Source organism: Stegastes partitus, unplaced genomic scaffold (genome assembly GCF_000690725.1).
Source record: "Stegastes partitus isolate 25-593 unplaced genomic scaffold, Stegastes_partitus-1.0.2 Scaffold13, whole genome shotgun sequence".
Classification (NCBI taxonomy): Eukaryota; Metazoa; Chordata; class Actinopteri; family Pomacentridae; genus Stegastes; species Stegastes partitus.
Genome location: NW_007577744.1, coordinates 642476 through 661233, shown reverse-complemented (window position 1 = coordinate 661233; position 18758 = coordinate 642476). Strand labels below are relative to the sequence as shown.

Below are 18758 nucleotides of genomic sequence, written 5' to 3'. Positions count from 1 at the left end.
ATGATATGAAAGATGTGGTGAACTTCCTAATCCTCTTTCCTGAAACACCCGCTGGCTCCACAGACTGCTGAGCGACTGAACAAGCAAGTGACTGAGTGACAAGAAACTGCCAAAGACACAGACAGACACTGTGTGCGTCACATCGAGGTATTAATCTATTCACTGAGATCATGCTATGCCAATGCAACAATGCAACTGCTAACAATGTAACAGTTGCCAAGAGTAGGGATAAAAGTATTTATGAGCTTATCAAGCGTTGTACAGAGCAGGTAAAGTTGCCCTAACTGTGGTACGCAGACACACCTAAAAGCCCATAATTTCTTTTAGTTAGCAGCATTCTGTCTTATAGACAGGCAGCTGCGAACATCAAACGTCGTACATTTATCTCTTCTCAACACCCACTGGGCAGCGGTCATAAAAATACTGCTCCCTGTGTCTCGTTGTCAGTAAACCAGACTGCCATGCCAGACACCTGGGCCCGCAGCAACCATAAAAGCACAATCTGTGATCTAAATGTAGCAAAAGCCCACACGAGTAAAACCTTCTATCACCCTGTGAATGGTCATTTAATACAAGAATTAACAAAACATTACAAACAGCATTTTAAATTGTGATTAAGAAACAGAAATCACCAGTCCTCCAACTATGATTCCAACTCTTCAATTACAGTTCAAGCATACACCCCGAAAGCATACGGTCAAATGTTATAAAATGAGCCTTTAATGCTTGATTCCATTATCAGACCTATCTAGCCTGGAGTGCAGCATTAACATAAGGGTAGGTTTGAAGGGTGAATCCATGACTGTAGTTAAAACAAACTAGAGTATACTCCACAGCTAATGCCTCCTCATATACTTGTAGAGTCCATACAATATCACCAGTGGCTTCCGCGCTGCTCGCTCTCTCACTTTCTCTTATACTTTAAACTACTGTTTCTTATTTTCCACAGGCACAGAGGACAACTCCTTTGCTATGACTGCTGTCAGGACGTTGTTTACATGTACAGCTACGAGATGAGCATACGGTACATATTCACATAGTAAGTACATATGTGTGTGTGTGTGTGCGCGCGTGTGTGTACATATACATCTGAAATGATAATTATTACAGTTGTGTAAAAAAGGAAAATGTTCATATAGGAGTTTCACCAGCCCACAATGTTTGGAACAAAACATTCAAATGCAAACAGGTTTACCAGCAAATTCATATATTACAGAAGCAATAAAAGAAAAGCAGTATTCTTAGCATAATGTCATTCCAGTGAGGTGTGGACTAGTAAAGTGCAGATTCATCTCTTACATTTACACCAGCCATTACCAATGGGAGGCAGTGTGTATCCATCAACACCACACACTCACTCAAGGGACAACCACGAGGAAAAGTCATTCACATGTCAAGTTGTTTTCTAACAATGTTTCTATTTGATCTGCAGCTTTTAATTGTATTCAAACACAGGAGGCTAAAACCAGTTGAGACCATTTATTAATAAAAATGTAGTGTAATCTTCAAAAACATATTCATTCATTCATAGAACAACCTCCTTTCTCTCTTGGTTTACCCACATACCTTTTCTTTCTTTCTCTCCCCTCCAGTTCTCTCATTTAAATTACTTCATTAAGCCATCCCACACAAACCTCCAGTTGATTTCTTGCTGCAGGTACTTAGAGCAAGTTATGGCTTTGGCATATTCTCACGTTATCATCCGACACCCTGTTTACTCTTCAAGAACCCGATTTTGCTCAGAGTGCAATGAAAATAGGATTTGCAACATCAATGTGACACAAATGATGGAGCATCTCACATTATCTGTTCTCACATTATCATCTGGCAGCTTGTTCAATTTTCAGGAGGCCAGAATTACCTTTTCACAAAAATAGGATTTGCAACATCAACGGGGCAAATATGATCACGAGTGTTGAGTCACACTTACGGAGCTTTTACAGCTTTTTGTCTCAGGTATTACAAGAAAATATTATTGTCACAGTAAAAATGTATATAAATATTGAATTTGCCAATGTGATGGAAGTAGACACTACTGACAATCAGGAAAGAACAGCATTTGAAAAACTAGACAGAGAATGAAAAGCACAATAACAGGGTTATTGATGGTGTTTTAACATACATTACACAGTATATTTTGCAGAATAGGATTTAACAGTACATCCTGAACAAGATTTTTATTTATGTGAGCTATTGTTTCTCTTTAATTGCTTTAAACACTCCTCATTCATAGCCACACGTTTCCCAAACACTGTTCACTTTCCAAAGACCTCTGGGCTTTTAATGATGGATCATTTGAAGGTTTTATAAATAATACACAGCCAAGTCAAGTACAAGTCCATTTAGACTTGAGCAGATTTCATGAGGCTGTGATGTAATAGTCATTACAGGGGCAAGCTTAAAAGATAGAAAGGTTCATCAAAGTCTAATGCATCCATTTAAATGCCAGTGCTGCTCTGGGAGTACACAAAAGTCCAAGTGCATGCAAGTATGCTTCGCAATGCTCCTGGCAAACCCCTAAGCAATAATGAGGATTTATTTATTTCACACATATGGGAACGAACTCATGAAGGGAGATGAAGAGCTCTGTGCCTGTGCATGTCTTTGGATAATTAATGTATGAGGCAGTTATTGCACACGAATACAGTCTCACACCGAAGTGGTCAGTGAGAAACACATTCTATAGACCACAGTACTTTCGCTCACATGTTTTGTCAACAACTGTATCTCTGTTTACAAATGAATATGCAAAAAAATTGAATTACAGGGCCATGACTACATTTATTGACATTATCACAATGAGAGACTGAAGGACAAACACCTGTTTGTTTACTGTTCTCAGAGACGACAGGGCATCAAGACAGACGGAAAGCTCTGACCTTGGAAAAAACCTTAAAAAATAAAGGATGACTCCCGCCTGTCTGAAGCAGTCGGACGGAGAGAGACAGTTCTTAGACATGAATGTTAAGGAGAGGAGACCTCTGCTGCAGTGAAAAATGGCATAATTTGAGGTTAAGGCCATGTTCAAAATTAATAAAACCATTCGGCCTCATTTGGCACACTATCTTGATCAAGGGTTGTGAATACGCTAATGAAAGGTGCTTGTTGCTGACCGCAGGGTGAAAGATGATGAGATGATAATGGTGATGAAGGGTCTTCTCTGTCATATAGATTCACAGTGATCTGCAGAACAATTAATTATTATGCTTACCCATTTTCATCATCAGTCTGTAGATAATCATTACACATTCATGATCGATAGCTTTCTGTGTCAGTCCAGGGCATAAAAACGGTCCTGAATTATTAATTGATAATATATGAGCAGGTAATTAGATTTCTACAGAGGACAGTGTGATATCATGCTCTAAAAATAAGTATCAGACTCTGTGAGAAAAATTTCAGTGCATTCAGAAATTTTTCAGATCCTTTAAAGTTTCCCCACATTTCGTTATGTTCCAGACATATCGTAAACTGGATACAGTCATATCAGTTTTCAATCTATATGAAATACTCCTCAACGACAAAGGAAAAACAGGTTACGAAAAGGTTTAGTACAATAATTAACAATTAGAGACTTAAATGAAACAGTTACATCAGTAATCAGACAGTTCACTTAATACTTGGTTAAAGCATATTTTGCAGGAATGAGTGCTTCAAGTCTTTGTGGTAATGATCCCACAGGCTTGACATACCATTCTGTTAGAAGTTTCTCCCATTTGTCTTGGCAGAATTGTTCAAGCTCAACCAGACTTGATGGGGAGCATTGGTGTCCAGCTACTTTCAGGTCTGTCCAGAGATGCTGTATTGGGTTCAGGTCCAAACTCTTGCTGGGCCACTATAGGACTTTCACAGCTTTTATGAAGCCAGTCTTGTGTTCTTGGTGGCATGCAAGTGTTTGCTCTTTATCTTTCCACATCCATCTTTCCCGCTGTCTGACTAGTCTTTCATTCCCTGTCACAGAAAAACATCCCCACAGCATGATGCTGCCACCACTGTGTTTGACTTTAGGGATGGTGTTAATGAGGTGATGGCTTAGCGTCTGGTTTCCTCCTCACACGGGGTTGGTAATTGCAGCCAAACTGTTCAATTTTTGTTCCATCACATCGGAGGATTTTGCTTCTCATGGTCAGAGTGTTGCCCTGTAGCAAACTTCCAGCAGCTTGCCATGTGTCTTTATCATGTGGAATAACTCCTGGCCACTCTATCATAAAGGTCTGGTTGGTTGAGTGCTACACTAATGGTTGTCCTTCTGTGAGGTTCTCAATCATAATGACTGCTGGATTCTTGGTTACCTGCTAGTTTTATTTACTTTACTGTTATGTATTACAGTTACAGGTCTGCAAAAACTGTTGGTGGTTCCAAACTTCTTCCATTTCAGAATGATGGAGGCTATCCATACTCTGTGTGCTTCCAGTGCTGCTGAATTTTTCCTGTACCTTTTCACAGATCTGTGCCTTGGCATAATCCTGTCTCGCGGGGGTATGGACAATTCTCTGGAGCCCATGGCATGCTTTTTTTATTCTGACATACACCATCGACTGTGACACCTTTCCAAATAATCTCCAAAGAATTCAACAGACCTTTTACAAAGCAGCCATCTTGACATTGAAGGGGTGAGCGCAGGTTCAACTGACCACATTAATGAAGTACCTGTCTATCTCAGAACCTTCATTAATGTGATTAGTAGCACCTGTGCTTACCCACTATTTCATGTCACAACAGATGATGTGAAAAAGGTCTATTAGGGAAAAGTAAACCAAGTTGTAGAAGCATCTCAAGAATCATTAATAGAAGCAAGATGCACGGGAGCTTAGTTACGAGTGTCATAACAAAGGTGTCCAAAAGCTTGGTTTTGCTTTGTCACAGCAGAGTATTCTGCAAATAAATACATAAATAAATACCAAATCCATTAATAATGAGTGAAAAGGTTATAAACACCTACCAAATGCTCTGCAAAATCTCACTGTGTTATACATGCATACTCCAGAGAAACCTTTTTAACATGATGTGCAAACCACAACAGCAAAACACGGAAATCTTTCTTACAATGTAAATCTAAAAGGAAAGAAAATGAAAAACTGACAAAATTCCAGCAGGAACTCAGAGAAACCACGCACTGAATTGAACAAACAGGATTTGCACCAGAGTAAACCCTTGCAGATCTAACACTTGCTGATGACATTTTGAATATCAAAATATAATGAATATGGATGACAAACCACCTGCTGAAAGTATTAAAAAGTCATCAATAATACATAATATCAGATTAAAATTGGTGCCGTTTAATCCTACCAAATAACCTTGTTATTCACGGTTCAAATGTGATAATACTGAGTTTACTTAAACCACAGAAAATAATATCATATTTAATATGTGCTTGGAGATTCAGTGAATCTACAGTTTCGTACATGTAGCAAGAGTGAAAGAAATCTTTCTCAGCAGATTAACATCACTGTTAGTCACCATTACGTCACCAGGATCTTAGTTTGTAGCATGTTGTACTATACCAATCTGTCTTGTGTTTCATAGATACAGTACCTGATGTCAATCTACAGTAATGCATTTGTGAGCTACTGTTTGTGCTGAGCTGTTGTTGAGTGATGTTGTGCTGTGATGATTAATCAAATGTCTGGAGCATCTGTGCTGTGCCGTCTCTACCCAAATGCACTGAAACACATGCAGTCAAACAACATTTGCACAGTCATTTACAATGTATGTGTCAAGTCTGCAAGTCACAAATATTTCAAATAATACAGTAAATTACCCTCACCTTTTCAAAAAAAGAAAAAAAAACACTAAGTAAATAAGTGAACTGTTATGAGATATATCATTATCCCTAGAGCAGAACCCAACATCTCTGCAAGTCAGTTGCTGGAGGAAACCCTGGATAGTATTAAATGTATAATACATCTATTGTCTGTGCAAGTAGCCATGGTAATGAAAGCAGTTGCTTCAATTAGGACATTTTCCACTGAAAACATTGTTGTAAAACAGAAACACACGGGTGTAATTAATGTCATTACTAGCATCTACGTTACATGAAAGTGTTCCTGTTTAAGGATCACTGGAAAAGGGCTGCTGTTATTGGTAATAAGTTAATAAACACAACGCCTACATAATAATATGTATCTATAATAAATATAATGGTTGCTATTTTGGGATTAAAAATATTAATTGCGAAAAGAAAACAAACAAACAAACAAACAAAAAACATTAACCATATAGCTTAAGAAATTATATGATTGCAGTGTACTAGAAGAAGAGTGTTTGTAATCTCACAGACATGAAGTAAATGAACCAATTTAGGCTAAATTAACAATTTAGCAAAACAAAATGTACACAGAAACATAAAAGGACGTTAGGTTAAAAAAAAAAAAAAAGAGCCCGATATTAACCTCGTTTGATTGTTCTTGAGACTCACTGCATCAGTGATACACAGTGCAGGAGGACCTATTCAAGTTGTTTAACACATTGCCTGTCAAAAACTCTATAATTAAGAACAACACCATGGAGGAGGCTCACTGATGCTTGTCATGAGATGTGAGAACAGGAGAGGAGGAAAATGCAGTAAAGCTCCCCATAAAACCCTCAGTCACGCCTGAGCTGCACGCCTGGAACAGCTCCACATTTAGATAGTAGATTCTGTGCGTGAGGCTGCAAATGTGAGCGTATGTGTGTGACTTCCTGGTCTAAGTGTAGTGTCAGGACTGACGGATGGCTGCAGCTCTGGGGTTTCCCAATACCCAGAATGCAATCTACTAAAGAGGATGCACTGGGGAAGGCTGCAAAGACAAGACATTCTGTCATGGGATGCACACAATCACTGACCATATTCCTTGGCTTCCCCTACGCTTAAGACAGTTTGCTTTTTTGTCTATTTCTTACATTTACCCCCAAATGAACCTGCTGTAATGTGCAACATGATCCTTGCTGCAATTAAAATCTAAAGGGTGACATAGCATAACAGTATTATCTCTTGCTATCAGTTGAGCTGAATGAGCAGAAACAAAAATAAAGCAGACCATGCACAGCATGTGGGAGACTAACATGGGAGGTGAGAAAGTAATGAAGGGCACTTAAAATAAAACAAGAGACAACATGCCGACAGTGGTGTCAAGATCTCGCATAGTTTTGCATCTTAAGAAACTCGTCGTACTTTGACAACTATTCACTGCAAACTTTCACACAAACATTAGCCTGAAATATGCACACACTAGCAGATAGACACACACACACACACACACACACACACACACACAGAACACATGTACCGTATAATGAAGACAAAATGTGTTAGCACATGCAAACAGCAGAGACTATTACTGTCTAGCTGGCTACTACTTTATCTCAGAGGGATGACATTACAGTATCATGTAGGGATTTTTAAGGGCTGGTAGTCAGGCTATTGCTGCCATAAATTGCACTTGTTTATATATAATTGTACTTATGCCTACCTTAACAATACATAGACTGTTTTACAGAGTAATTGGGCAAAAATACATGATGTGGTGCTTCACATCAGTTGTTGAAATATTGTTTCTACATTGTGTGTACAAGTCTCAATGGCCTGGATACAGCAGTCAATTTAGGCCACCTATTGTTAATCAGTCTGTCTGACTCATCTGCTAATAAGCTAGAGATGTGACCCAACATTTTACCCAACAGCCCATCTTATTCCTTTTACATATATAGGTGTATGCATTTCAGAATCGTAAAGGTTGCATTTTTTGTGGCAAACGATGAATGAACGATGAAATGAATTTCAAAAAATGGAGGAGAAGAAAAGATGTAAGCAAGGGGAGAGAAATCAAAGACATCATGAGAGTAGCAACTGAACAATAATAGCCATCAGGTAAAGGAGGGCGATGTGAAGCTTACTCAGATGAGACAGATTTAGAGAGAGAATAGGCATCCTACATGTATGCATATTAATAGAAACAGGCCTTAAGTCTGATAAACAAAATATTGTACTGAGTCTAATAGGATGGGTCGAAACTCGCTCGTGTTTCTGTTTCAGTGTTTCAGGCACATTTTCAGCTCCAAATCGTGCATTACCATTCCAAATTAGAGTTGTGAATATATAGTTGGTATGTACTGCATCTCAAAACTTCATCAGCGTATGATAGATTTAGATGAAAACATTTTGCACATTTACAACTAAGGTCAGGCAAGCGATTTTTTTATTTTATTTTTTTTTAAGTAGTTGCATGTTAAAAATTGGAAACATTTTCCATTAAGAGCACTTTTCCAATTGCAACAATTTAATATTTAGCATCCAAATGAAACTGAATTATACCTCGAGTGAAATCTGCACCTGGTGCATTTAGATAATTATCCTTCAGTATATGCAAAGCAAAGGAGTGTAGGGCAGCAGAAATCATTCTGGTGAAGTATGCAGGAGTCAGGAGTCCACTATTCAGTTTAACAGTCTGAGAGGGATCGTTCAGTCATATACTTTAAATGCCCTATGAAACACAATGAGTTAGAAAAACGACAACTCCGCTGTTACTTTAAAAAGCTAGATAAATCTGGCAAATCTTAACTAGATATTATACTGTTTCCAGACATTGTCAAAAACTGTAATAGCACACATGAATGCAAAAATCCTTACAGGTGAATCTCGCCATTTGGCAGCCATCTTGTGCCCAAGCAGTTTTCCGAGGTAATAAGACCAGGCACCAATTTAAATAAATGGAGAGAGCTACAACTGCAATTCAGATGGTCACCAGGAATCACAAATCACCAGTCAAATAGGATAAAAACAGCTTAGAAAGTTTGGTATAGTGCCAAACATTGACTGTTGATTGTTGTATATATAGCTCATTACAACACCATAAGCAGCCACATTGTTTGATGTTTAGCTATAGAATTTTCACTGCGTTCATTTAGCAGTGGGTAAAACACTACATCGAAGACCTTGAGGCTGGATTGTAAACAGCACAGATATTTTCCTCTCAAAAAGTGAAGACGAAGGTCAAAAGAAATCCAGGAACATGCATCCTCTACGTCGTCTGTCACACACACACACATACAGTACACAAAGGTGTTGCAAGATGGAAAGGGAAGAAAGTGTGTCAGGCCTTGGACTACTGACAAGATTCACCTTGTGGTACCTCACCCACAGGGAGCATGCAGGGGGCAAAGTGTTTTCATCTGAGGTCACCAAAGCTGCAGAGCTTCCACTGGTAGCTCGACATATATGACAGCTAAGACCTGGTTTGGGACTCCAGGGACACAAAAGGATCTTGCAGATATAAGACATGGCAAAATTCAAGGTGAGATTACTTGACAGAGAGCGCTTGACTCAGCTGGAGCAATAAACATCAGACAGAAATTAGTTCCTCGAACACCTTATGTTGTTAAATAAATGGCTATCATGGTTCTCTTGCTTCATCTTGTTCACAGCTTTTAATGGCTCCCTTCCTGCAGTTTAAATTCAATACAGTAGCATCAGATACCGGTGTAGATAAATAGAGGCACAATTACATAGAAAAGAACACGAGATAGATAAGACTCTTCCTCACAAGCTGGTACAGGCTCACACGTATATTTTTGCTATCCAGTCATGATACATGTCGCATGTCACAGTACGGCCTGATTTTCCTCGCAAATTATTACAAAATGATTGGACTCTGTATACGCCGAGGAGAGAATGATGACAATGCTTGCCAAGTTACTATGGTTGCATCAAAAAAAAAGCTCTCAAATGGCTCTTATTTGTTTAACACCAGACAAGTGATTTTTACTAACTCCCATCTGACAGTCTTGCACTGTTTTCTGAGGATGAGGACAATCTTCCCTTGGAGGTCTTTGTACTCTTTTTTTCTCAGCTATGTAACCACCAACTCCTGAGCATCATATTGCGACAAGAAGCTGAAGAGGTGGCTGACAGGCGAAGATGAATTCTGCCTGCTTTTACGAACCTTGACATGCATATTCACAAGATCATGGTTGATTTTCAAGAAAGAACATTGAGAAACAGGTCACACAGTCAGAGTACATTCAGTATGTCCTCTTAATGCCTCCGCCATGTTTCCGGCCCACATTCAATGTCCAGCCTCTGCCCTCTGCATTGAACCTTCACAGACTTAAACTGACAGCACCTGCATGCTCAGCAGAAAAGCATGAGTAGCTCAAAATGCTTTATGAGGAGTGTGGCTGCTGTCAACAACTATAGCACTGTGTTCAGTACAGTAAGGCCTATAATATTTCATTTTATATGAATGTTTGATCAATTTTGATGAAAGCATATTTAAAAATTGCATCATGTCACTGAGGGACAAAAACTATATACAGTGTTTACAGGTGAGTATTCTTGCTTGTGCTTTACGGTTAAAGAATGACTACAAAACGTTCAGAAAAAGACTGTTAGACAATGGTTGCGCACTTGATAATTTAGCAGAAGGATAACACAGAGCTGTCACATACTTTTTGTAAACATGTCAAAGTCTGAGCCTTTAGTCAGAGGGATTGAATTTGGCACAATATGACATGTTTGCCACCTGATGTTGTCTTCTATTAACTGACGGTAAAATCGCCAAATGACAGAAATTCTCTTTTAAATGTCACAAAGCAAAAGCAACAATATCCTCCTTTCCAACAAGGGTGTAAAACAGAATGAAGCATTGCCGACAGTTCACTGTCATTGGAGGATGGACAGGCTGGTTAGTCAAGGTGCATCATAGAAAGGAACTGTGGGTGCACATGCAAAATGATGTTTATGGCTTACAGTTGAAGGAAGTGATTCTTGTGCTTTAAATGGAACATTTTTATATTATTATTATTATTATTATTATTATTATTATCATTATTATTATTATTATTATTATTATAATGAGTATTATCAACCCAAATTAAACATCAAGAAAAAATGAGAGTACTTTTTTTGAAAATGAAACAGCCAAAAAAAAAAACCCACCACAGTTGTGTTTGTAATTTTAATGTTTTGCTGTTATTCGTGATTCTCTACGGTCAGTCTATTTAAACCACATTATTTGTATTCTTTTTTTCTACGGTTCCATGCTTTTATCTCCTCAGAGGACATTTAGTTATAGCAACACATCCGTCGCTAAAAACCCTGTCAGGGCTGTTCCATTTTAAATTTAAGGCGAACTACCTGGCCTCGTTCCCAGCCTCGCTTCAGCACAAAAAGGCTCCCTTCATCACTTTGAACTTCACTGAAGGGACATAAGGGGAAGACATGGCACTAATGTGGAACCGAATGCCACTGAACCCCTGTCCTGCCCTCTTTTATGTCTGCCTAGTCAACCTTGTCTGTGAGCGCATACATCACTTTGATGCATGGATCAGAGCTGCAGTGTCAAACAAAGCGTCCCATCTCATCTGTTACCTGTGTACTTCTGGTAACTTCTTGTGAAGCTCCACTAATGTCTCCCCTAAAGTTCCCTGTTCTGTGTGAGTCTATAAAACCTTTTTAGGAAGTTGCTAACCATTTTAGGGAGGCCAAAACCTTTGTGCGTAACCCAAGAACAGCACCTGTAGAAACTCTTGTAGGGGCATTACCGAAGGGAGGAAGATAGTACCTTTTCTGGGGTAGGTGTCACCGAAAAACTGCTGATGCTGATTGGTTAAATAAGAAGAGGATAACAACATCAAAAGGGCATTATTTTCTGCCCTCTTTGTCAAGTAGCAGTCTTTTTCTCTAAAACATTGCCATCAACTGCTTAAAATTCTACACATAGAAAAACATAAACCCTTCACTGCTCTATTTTGTACGTGAACTAGGGTTCTATGAGAAGGTCCAGTAACTACTACTGTTTTGGTGCTCTAAGGAATAATGTCATGATCGCAACTGTTGGAAACGACACCACAACAGAAACACAAAGGGCCAATTAGGAACCAGTTTCTGTAAATGCAGCACCTTTCACCTGCCCTGAGTTCCTGCAATGGAAAACAATCTTTGATTGGTTGTACACTCCACCACCCCAAAATACTTCAGCCTGGTGTTGGAATGTACCTGAATGTTATTGTTTTATTTTCAACTGGATGTCAATATGTGAAATTCTGTAAAGATGTTTTCGCTGACAAACTGGAAACTACGTGTTTCATTTGTAATTCATGCTGGGGCTTTTAGTGGATCAATAGGTAGCAAACAAAATTGGTTTGTGCCTCTTCCAGCAAACTACTTTTATTTTATAATTCAGCTCTTTTCCAGTATACACACCTGACAAGGCTAGCCGGGACTAGACGGTTTGGTTAATAGGATATTCCACCAATCCTGTCTTCTGCAATTCATCCACTGCCTGCTGTAAAATGGCAGCATAATGTGAAGATCCTGACACAACTACATGTCAAGACTTAGCATCAACTGCTGTGTGTATATTAAGATGCTGCATATGTTAAGAAAAACTCCTCACTGAGCAGAGAGTGACAAAACAACATGTGTTATAACACTGAATGTTAATAAGACATGCTCATACTTAATTGATTCCACTTTTTTTTTTTTTTACATGTTATCCGCCTGTGTCTCTGTATCTCCCTCTCTCTATAATGAGCTGCTGTGATGGGATCAGGACAGGACAGGTGAGCTCAGCACCTCGCTGCTCATTATCTGGGTGGACAGGTAGTCAGGCAAAATGTATGGGAGCGAACAGGGCAGTGCATTCTGATCTGTTGTCATGGTGACTGCTACAACAGCTAATGAGACCTCGGCGTCCATCGCCCAATCCATTGTCTGGGTGAGTTCATGGGAAAATCTCTGGCTTTGCATGTTTTTGCTGCTTGGCAGTATAAGGGCTGTGCTCAGACAGCTTCCACAGGCAGGAGGTTAGCTGTCCTGCACTTGAAATCACAAACACACTGCACCTCAGGAGAAGCAGAACAACACTGTTTATCAGAGCGTTTTGATGTAGGATATCTTTTATATTGAAAAAAAAAATGTAAAAAGCATAAATTCTATGACTTCACACAATGGTAGAAATAGGTGAGTGCAGTGAATGAAACAACTCAAGATGGTGCTACATAAACATGCCCACCTCCACTCCACTGGCCCCTTTCAACCATTATGAAGTGCCACTCAGCCTTCTTTAGAGCTTCTAGTTTTGAGTCGCTCAAGTTACTAAATTAAATATTAAACAGAAAATGTAGAAACAAGTGCATGGATAAACAAGACTGCATCCACACAGACACACTGGGTAGTCAAAGAGTGGATTTATAGCATGATTTAGTCATATTCCAAAAAGCTAGAGGACCATATAGGTATCAGTCTTCTTGACTCTAAATGTGACAATGTTCTAGCTTAAGTCAACGCTTTAAAGCACAGATTCACAAAACACATCATTCTAAGTAATTCCATCTGACTTCACACAATGAAAATCGATCGAGATGTGAGGATGAAATGTGTGAATTAATAAAAGCCTACGTGGAGAGAGAGGAGCGAGACTGAATGGGAAGAAATGTTAAAAAAAAAAAAAGAAAAGAAAAGAGGGGAAAAAAGAGTCAAAAAAAATCTTACATTGACAAAAAATTAATACATATAAAGATAGTGGGAAATCCCCAAAATAACAGAAGAGGAAAAGACACAATATTAACAAAACTGAAGGATAACTTGGATGATTTTCCTTATTTTCTTATTGTCAACAAATCAGACAAAAAAGGACTGAAACCAACAACACTGATCCGTCCAACAAGTACTGGCTGTGTGTCCAAAGCCTGATGCCACCTCTTACTCTGTGCCATAGAGCGACTAAACAACCGAAACACACCATTGAGGCATAGAGTTGCACTGGATGGTGTGCGTCTTCATCATAAAAGACTATGGACGCTATAGGTAATTTAGAAACAGCTCCCCAGACCAATAACAGTGATGACTTTCCGAGTCTCTGGGCAGTCGTTTGTTTGAGACTGAGGTCACGACAGATGCTCTGACAAGCAGTTCTGTTTACACTGCTTCGCTAGCTGTTGGCCTACATAACAAGCCTTGGCTCAAGTTCTTTGAGAAATTAACAGTGTCTGGGACACAAACTGATCAATAAGACTTGGAATACAGTGTAGGTCTGTGGTTTTTTTTGTTTGTTTGTTTGTTTTTTTGGACACCAGTGAAGCTCTACAGTCCAGAGAAGAGGCTGAATGAGGATTTAGACAAGCAGCCAATATTTGTTAGTGGGATCAATTCATTGTTTGTTTTTGTCTTCTTGATTTGTTGACAATAGGCTAAAAAAGCAAACTCGCCAAAATGATCTTTTAAGCATGAAACAGCTGAGGTCATACTAGCATTCAGTGACAATACAACTGGGGTAGTTAAGACTTGATAAAGCTGATCACACTGTCTCTCGGCATAAATCTTAGCACTACTGAGATAACAGGAAGATTAGGCAGGTCTCTTACCTGTTCGATCTCGGATGGCGAGGTTTTTCCCTTTCTTTAAGACAATGTCCAGCTGGTACATGGCGGGACTAGGAGGCTGAGGTGGGGGCTCTGCATTACTGGGCCCCACTATGTTGATGCCCTGTAAAGACACAAAGTCATACAGGTTAGGCTACTAATTACTCCAGCATCCTAATTCTTAACGACGACATCGAGAGGAAAAACAAAAGAGAGAAAAAGAAGAAAAACAAGACACCTTTACAAGAGAAAAGACAGACACATCTGTTTAGTCACAAAAGAAATTTAACCCAGGATAGACATGTTTAAAGGCTTTGTCCTGGTTGCCCTGACAATGTTGACATTCCATGTATTCCTTTTTCATATTTCTTATGTCCAATCATAAACCACATATGACATTATACTCTAAAATTAGATGCTGATTTCAGAAGTATCACTATTTTAAAAAATCTGGAAAGAACTGCTTAAAGGGTTTTTTGTTTTTTTGTTTTTTAGAATAAATGGCAGATAACTTAAAATTATGGTCTGAGTAACATTGGTTTCTGAACCATCATTCATATTTATGATGAACATATGAATAGGAAATGCTAAAATAAAAAATGGCTTAAAAATGGCTTCTTTGAATACTCGTGTTCAAAATTTATGATTTTTGCTGCAGCATTCATACATTCTGAAAAAGTAGTAAAAAGACACACAAAAAAAAAAAAAAGACAGAGAGAAATTTCTTAATATGCGTTGCATGTATAGTCTGCTAACTAACCATTGCCAGTGTGCAACCTCCCCAGAATGCTGCTGGGCATCAGAGGAAAGGGTCATCTCTGTGCCTTTGCATGTCATGCTGTAGCCCTGAGGTCAGTGCTGCACTCCGCTTTGACAGGGATCCCCCACTGGCTCTGATTATGGTTGCTCTTGGACTTTCTCTGCAAGCCACATGGTGAACAAGGCTATGCTCTAAGATCCACTACAGCTTACTTTCTCTCTCGATCTTTTGCACATCTACCATCATTTATCTCTCCTCCCCATTAGACAACCCGTGGGTGGGCAACTCCTGTCATGTCTCACCAGCTATCGTACTCTGAGATGAGGCTAAGAATAAAAGAGCAGAAAAAAATGCTAGTGGGCCAGTGGGAGACCGCTGAGAAACTATCAAGGCTATAGCATAAGAGAGTGCTGCCATTAAAGAGGAGAGAGCTCGACAAACAGATAAAAACAAGCTGAAGACCCAAATGGTAAAAAGGAGAAAGAATGCTCTTGAGAAAACACTGCATCAACAGGGTCATCAAAATGCACTCTTCCTAATGAGGCTGTCAAAGCATTTTCTGTTATTGTTTCCCTCCAGTGTAATGTCTGACTGCCTTAAAACATAAAGTGACCCTGGTGGCTATTAAATTTAGCAAAATTAGCAAATCTATGAATAATAATGAAAGCTGGAAGAAGCTTTCATATTTTTTGCATATCAAACCCAAAATGAAGTTTGCCTTAAGTCAGACCACACAATAAGCAGTGCACAACACAACACAACCTTAATGTGCAAATGACTGACATATGAGATAAACATATTTGATCAAAGATTTCTGAGACTGTGCCTGTAAAAAAGCAAAAACCTGAATTAAATTTGGCCACTAGCCCTTTAGTTTTCCTGTGCAACGATACACTGCTCCAAGGGCTCTTGTCACATTTGCATCACTCTGTGGAAGTCCTACTCTGTAAGCAAGCCAAAAACTACTTTGCATGCAGGATGTCCTCCACTGTGTCAAATTGGTGACCCTTCAACGTGGATTTCATTTTGGGGAAGATTAAAAAGTCGCAGGGAGCCAAATCTAGCAAGCAGGGCAAATGCAGAGTAACGAATGTGTCAGCGCAGCCAAAAAAAAAAAAAACGTGCATTTTCAGTGTATTGTAAGCGTGTGTGCAGTGGCACAACGGCATGCACAACAGTTTAGGTCATTTGTACCGAATGCTCTCCCTCAGACATCTCAGGACGTTACAGTAGAACACTGACAGTCTGACCCAAGGGTCGCACGAAGCACAGTCCCATGAATGTCAACAAAAAGACAAGCATGGTCTTTGTGCACTGCTGACATTATGTGCCTGCTTCAGTTCTGGAGACTGTGGGCTCTTCCACTAAAGATTACTATGATCTGTGGGTCACAGCCACAGACTTGTCATCAGCGATGACGCCCAGTTTAAAGATTTGGTCAATTTAACCCAGAACTTGATCTTTGCTTTCTGCACAAGTTTGGGATCCATGGTGAAATTGAAAATGTGCATCTGCAAGTGGTCAGAACAGGACTTCCAAAGAGCATGTCAACCGAGGCAGGAGCACTAGGAATGGTATGATACTGCATAAAACTGTTTTGAAGGGAACAGCAGCTAAATTCAAAATTGGTACTTTTTGTGCTCTTTATAGGTTCAGTCACATAACTTTCTGATTGCACCATGTAAGTGAGGTGAGATATATACTGTGTATATAAAAGTTATCATTTTGTTTGGATGAATAAATGGGAATTGAGAGATGTGCCAAACAAAATGAATACAAATGAGCTAGTATTCTTTTTATTTATGTGCATTTCACTAAAGCAGAACAAAAGGCAATTCAAAAAGTATTGTCAAATTACAATTTCTGGAGCATCGATACAGAAAATGTTCGTAAAATCACAAATGTTTGCAGACAACAGTATTTCAGTACTGGCAGCCCACTGACACTCCAAAAGACCATGCTTACCAGTGTCACGACGTTTAGAACAATAAATAATTCACACAGCTATGATTATGGACATCAAAACATTTTTGAGCGGAGGATAGTACAGACTTCACACTGTAGATTTTAAAACCACAGCTGGGTGAGAAATGTGGGACTGTGTAGTGTTTAAAACTCCCAAATCTCAGCAGAGTATATCAGCCTAAAACAATTTAAGCTTCACAGCACCTGTCGTGAAACCAGCAAAAAAAAAAAAGTAACAGGCTAGGGGAAACAGAGTCAGTGTTTTGGGGGAAAAGAGAAACCGAATTAAGTCTTACAAGCAAAATGTAATTTAGATAGCAGGTGTATCAGCTCAGCAAATACCTTGAGAAATCTAATTTGAACATCCAGGGACAGACAATAGAGAAAGCTGTGTGATTGGATAGCATAAACCCGAGGTCAGCAGTGCTTTTAGATCACTGTAATTCAACTGTGTGTGCGTGTGTGTGTGCCTGTGTGTGTGTGTGTGTGTGTGTGTATGGATACTGTGTATGGATTGCACAAAGGATGAGGGGTTCTGACCATGTAACATTAAGCCTTTTGTCTATGAATGTGACTAACAAACAGCGACGAAAAGGCACACAGAGCAACACAATGTCAAGTCAAGTCACATCTTAACAACTAGTGATTAAAGAAATGATGGAAATCCCGAGACATTCTGTGCTCACAGAGAATGAGATTGCACGTGTTGTTGCTTTCTGTGTGTTGAAAATCTTGAAACACACACAGACACACACTGACATAATAGGGAGCTCAGGATTTGAAATGGATTTGTTGACAGCACAGGCTGCTTGAGTGAGTGATGTAGCCATGATATGATGAATTAAGTCTTTGCTAAAACAAGAACAGCAGACTGAACAGACATGTTCCCAAGTTACAAATGTTAAAACCATGCACAGAAAGGAGAAAACAAGCTTTTTGGTGCATATCCAAACTCATGACCACTGAAAATGTGCTCAAAATAAATAAATTTTTCAGTTTTTGCAAAATATTAGATTCTTAACTTTGAAAAATGTCAAACCTGCTACTGCCTCTGAATTACAAATTAACCCAGTGAACCAACATTACAAGAAACTATTACATTCTTTCTCCTGTCTTCCTTATACAGTCAAAAAATTATGATATCTGACATACAAAGTACACAGTATAAAAAAAAATAGAGCTGAGCCAAGCTGATGTATCGATGGATATTACAACATATAGAGTCATCCGCATTTGTCCATTGTCCCCAGAACAGATGCGCATCTATTTAAAGCAATCCAGCTGTGTAAATAGGCCACTCAACAGCTTGCGCTCTAGACACATACATAAATCCATCCATCATCTATACACTGCTTAATCCTCACTAAGGTCGCAGCGGACTGGAGCCTATCTCGACTGACTCAGGGTGAAGGCAGGAGACACCCTGGACAGGTCGCCAGTCTATCACAGGGCTACATAGAGAGACAAACAAGCACACTCACATCCCCACCTATGGACAATTTAGAATCACCAATTAACCTCAGCATGTTTTTGGACAGTGTAGGAGGAAGCCAGAGAACCTGGAGAGAACCCACACTGCACAGGGAGAACATGCAAACTCCCCGCAGAAAGATCCCAAGACTAGACCGGGACGCGAACCGGGGATCTTCAAGCTATGAGGCAGCGGTGCTAACAATCAAACCACCGTGCA

General features: G+C 39.3%; 1 protein-coding gene across 1 annotated transcript in view; it reads right to left on the bottom strand.

Moving 5' to 3' along the window:
• The window catches only part of mctp1a (multiple C2 domains, transmembrane 1a), a 145020-nt gene that overhangs the window by 71502 nt on the left and 54760 nt on the right, over positions 1 to 18758 (bottom strand). Inside the window, exon 2 of the mRNA XM_008288604.1 lies at positions 14347 to 14467. Within this exon, the coding sequence (XP_008286826.1) occupies positions 14347 to 14467 (121 nt within the window). The remainder of the gene's footprint in view (positions 1 to 14346; positions 14468 to 18758) is intronic.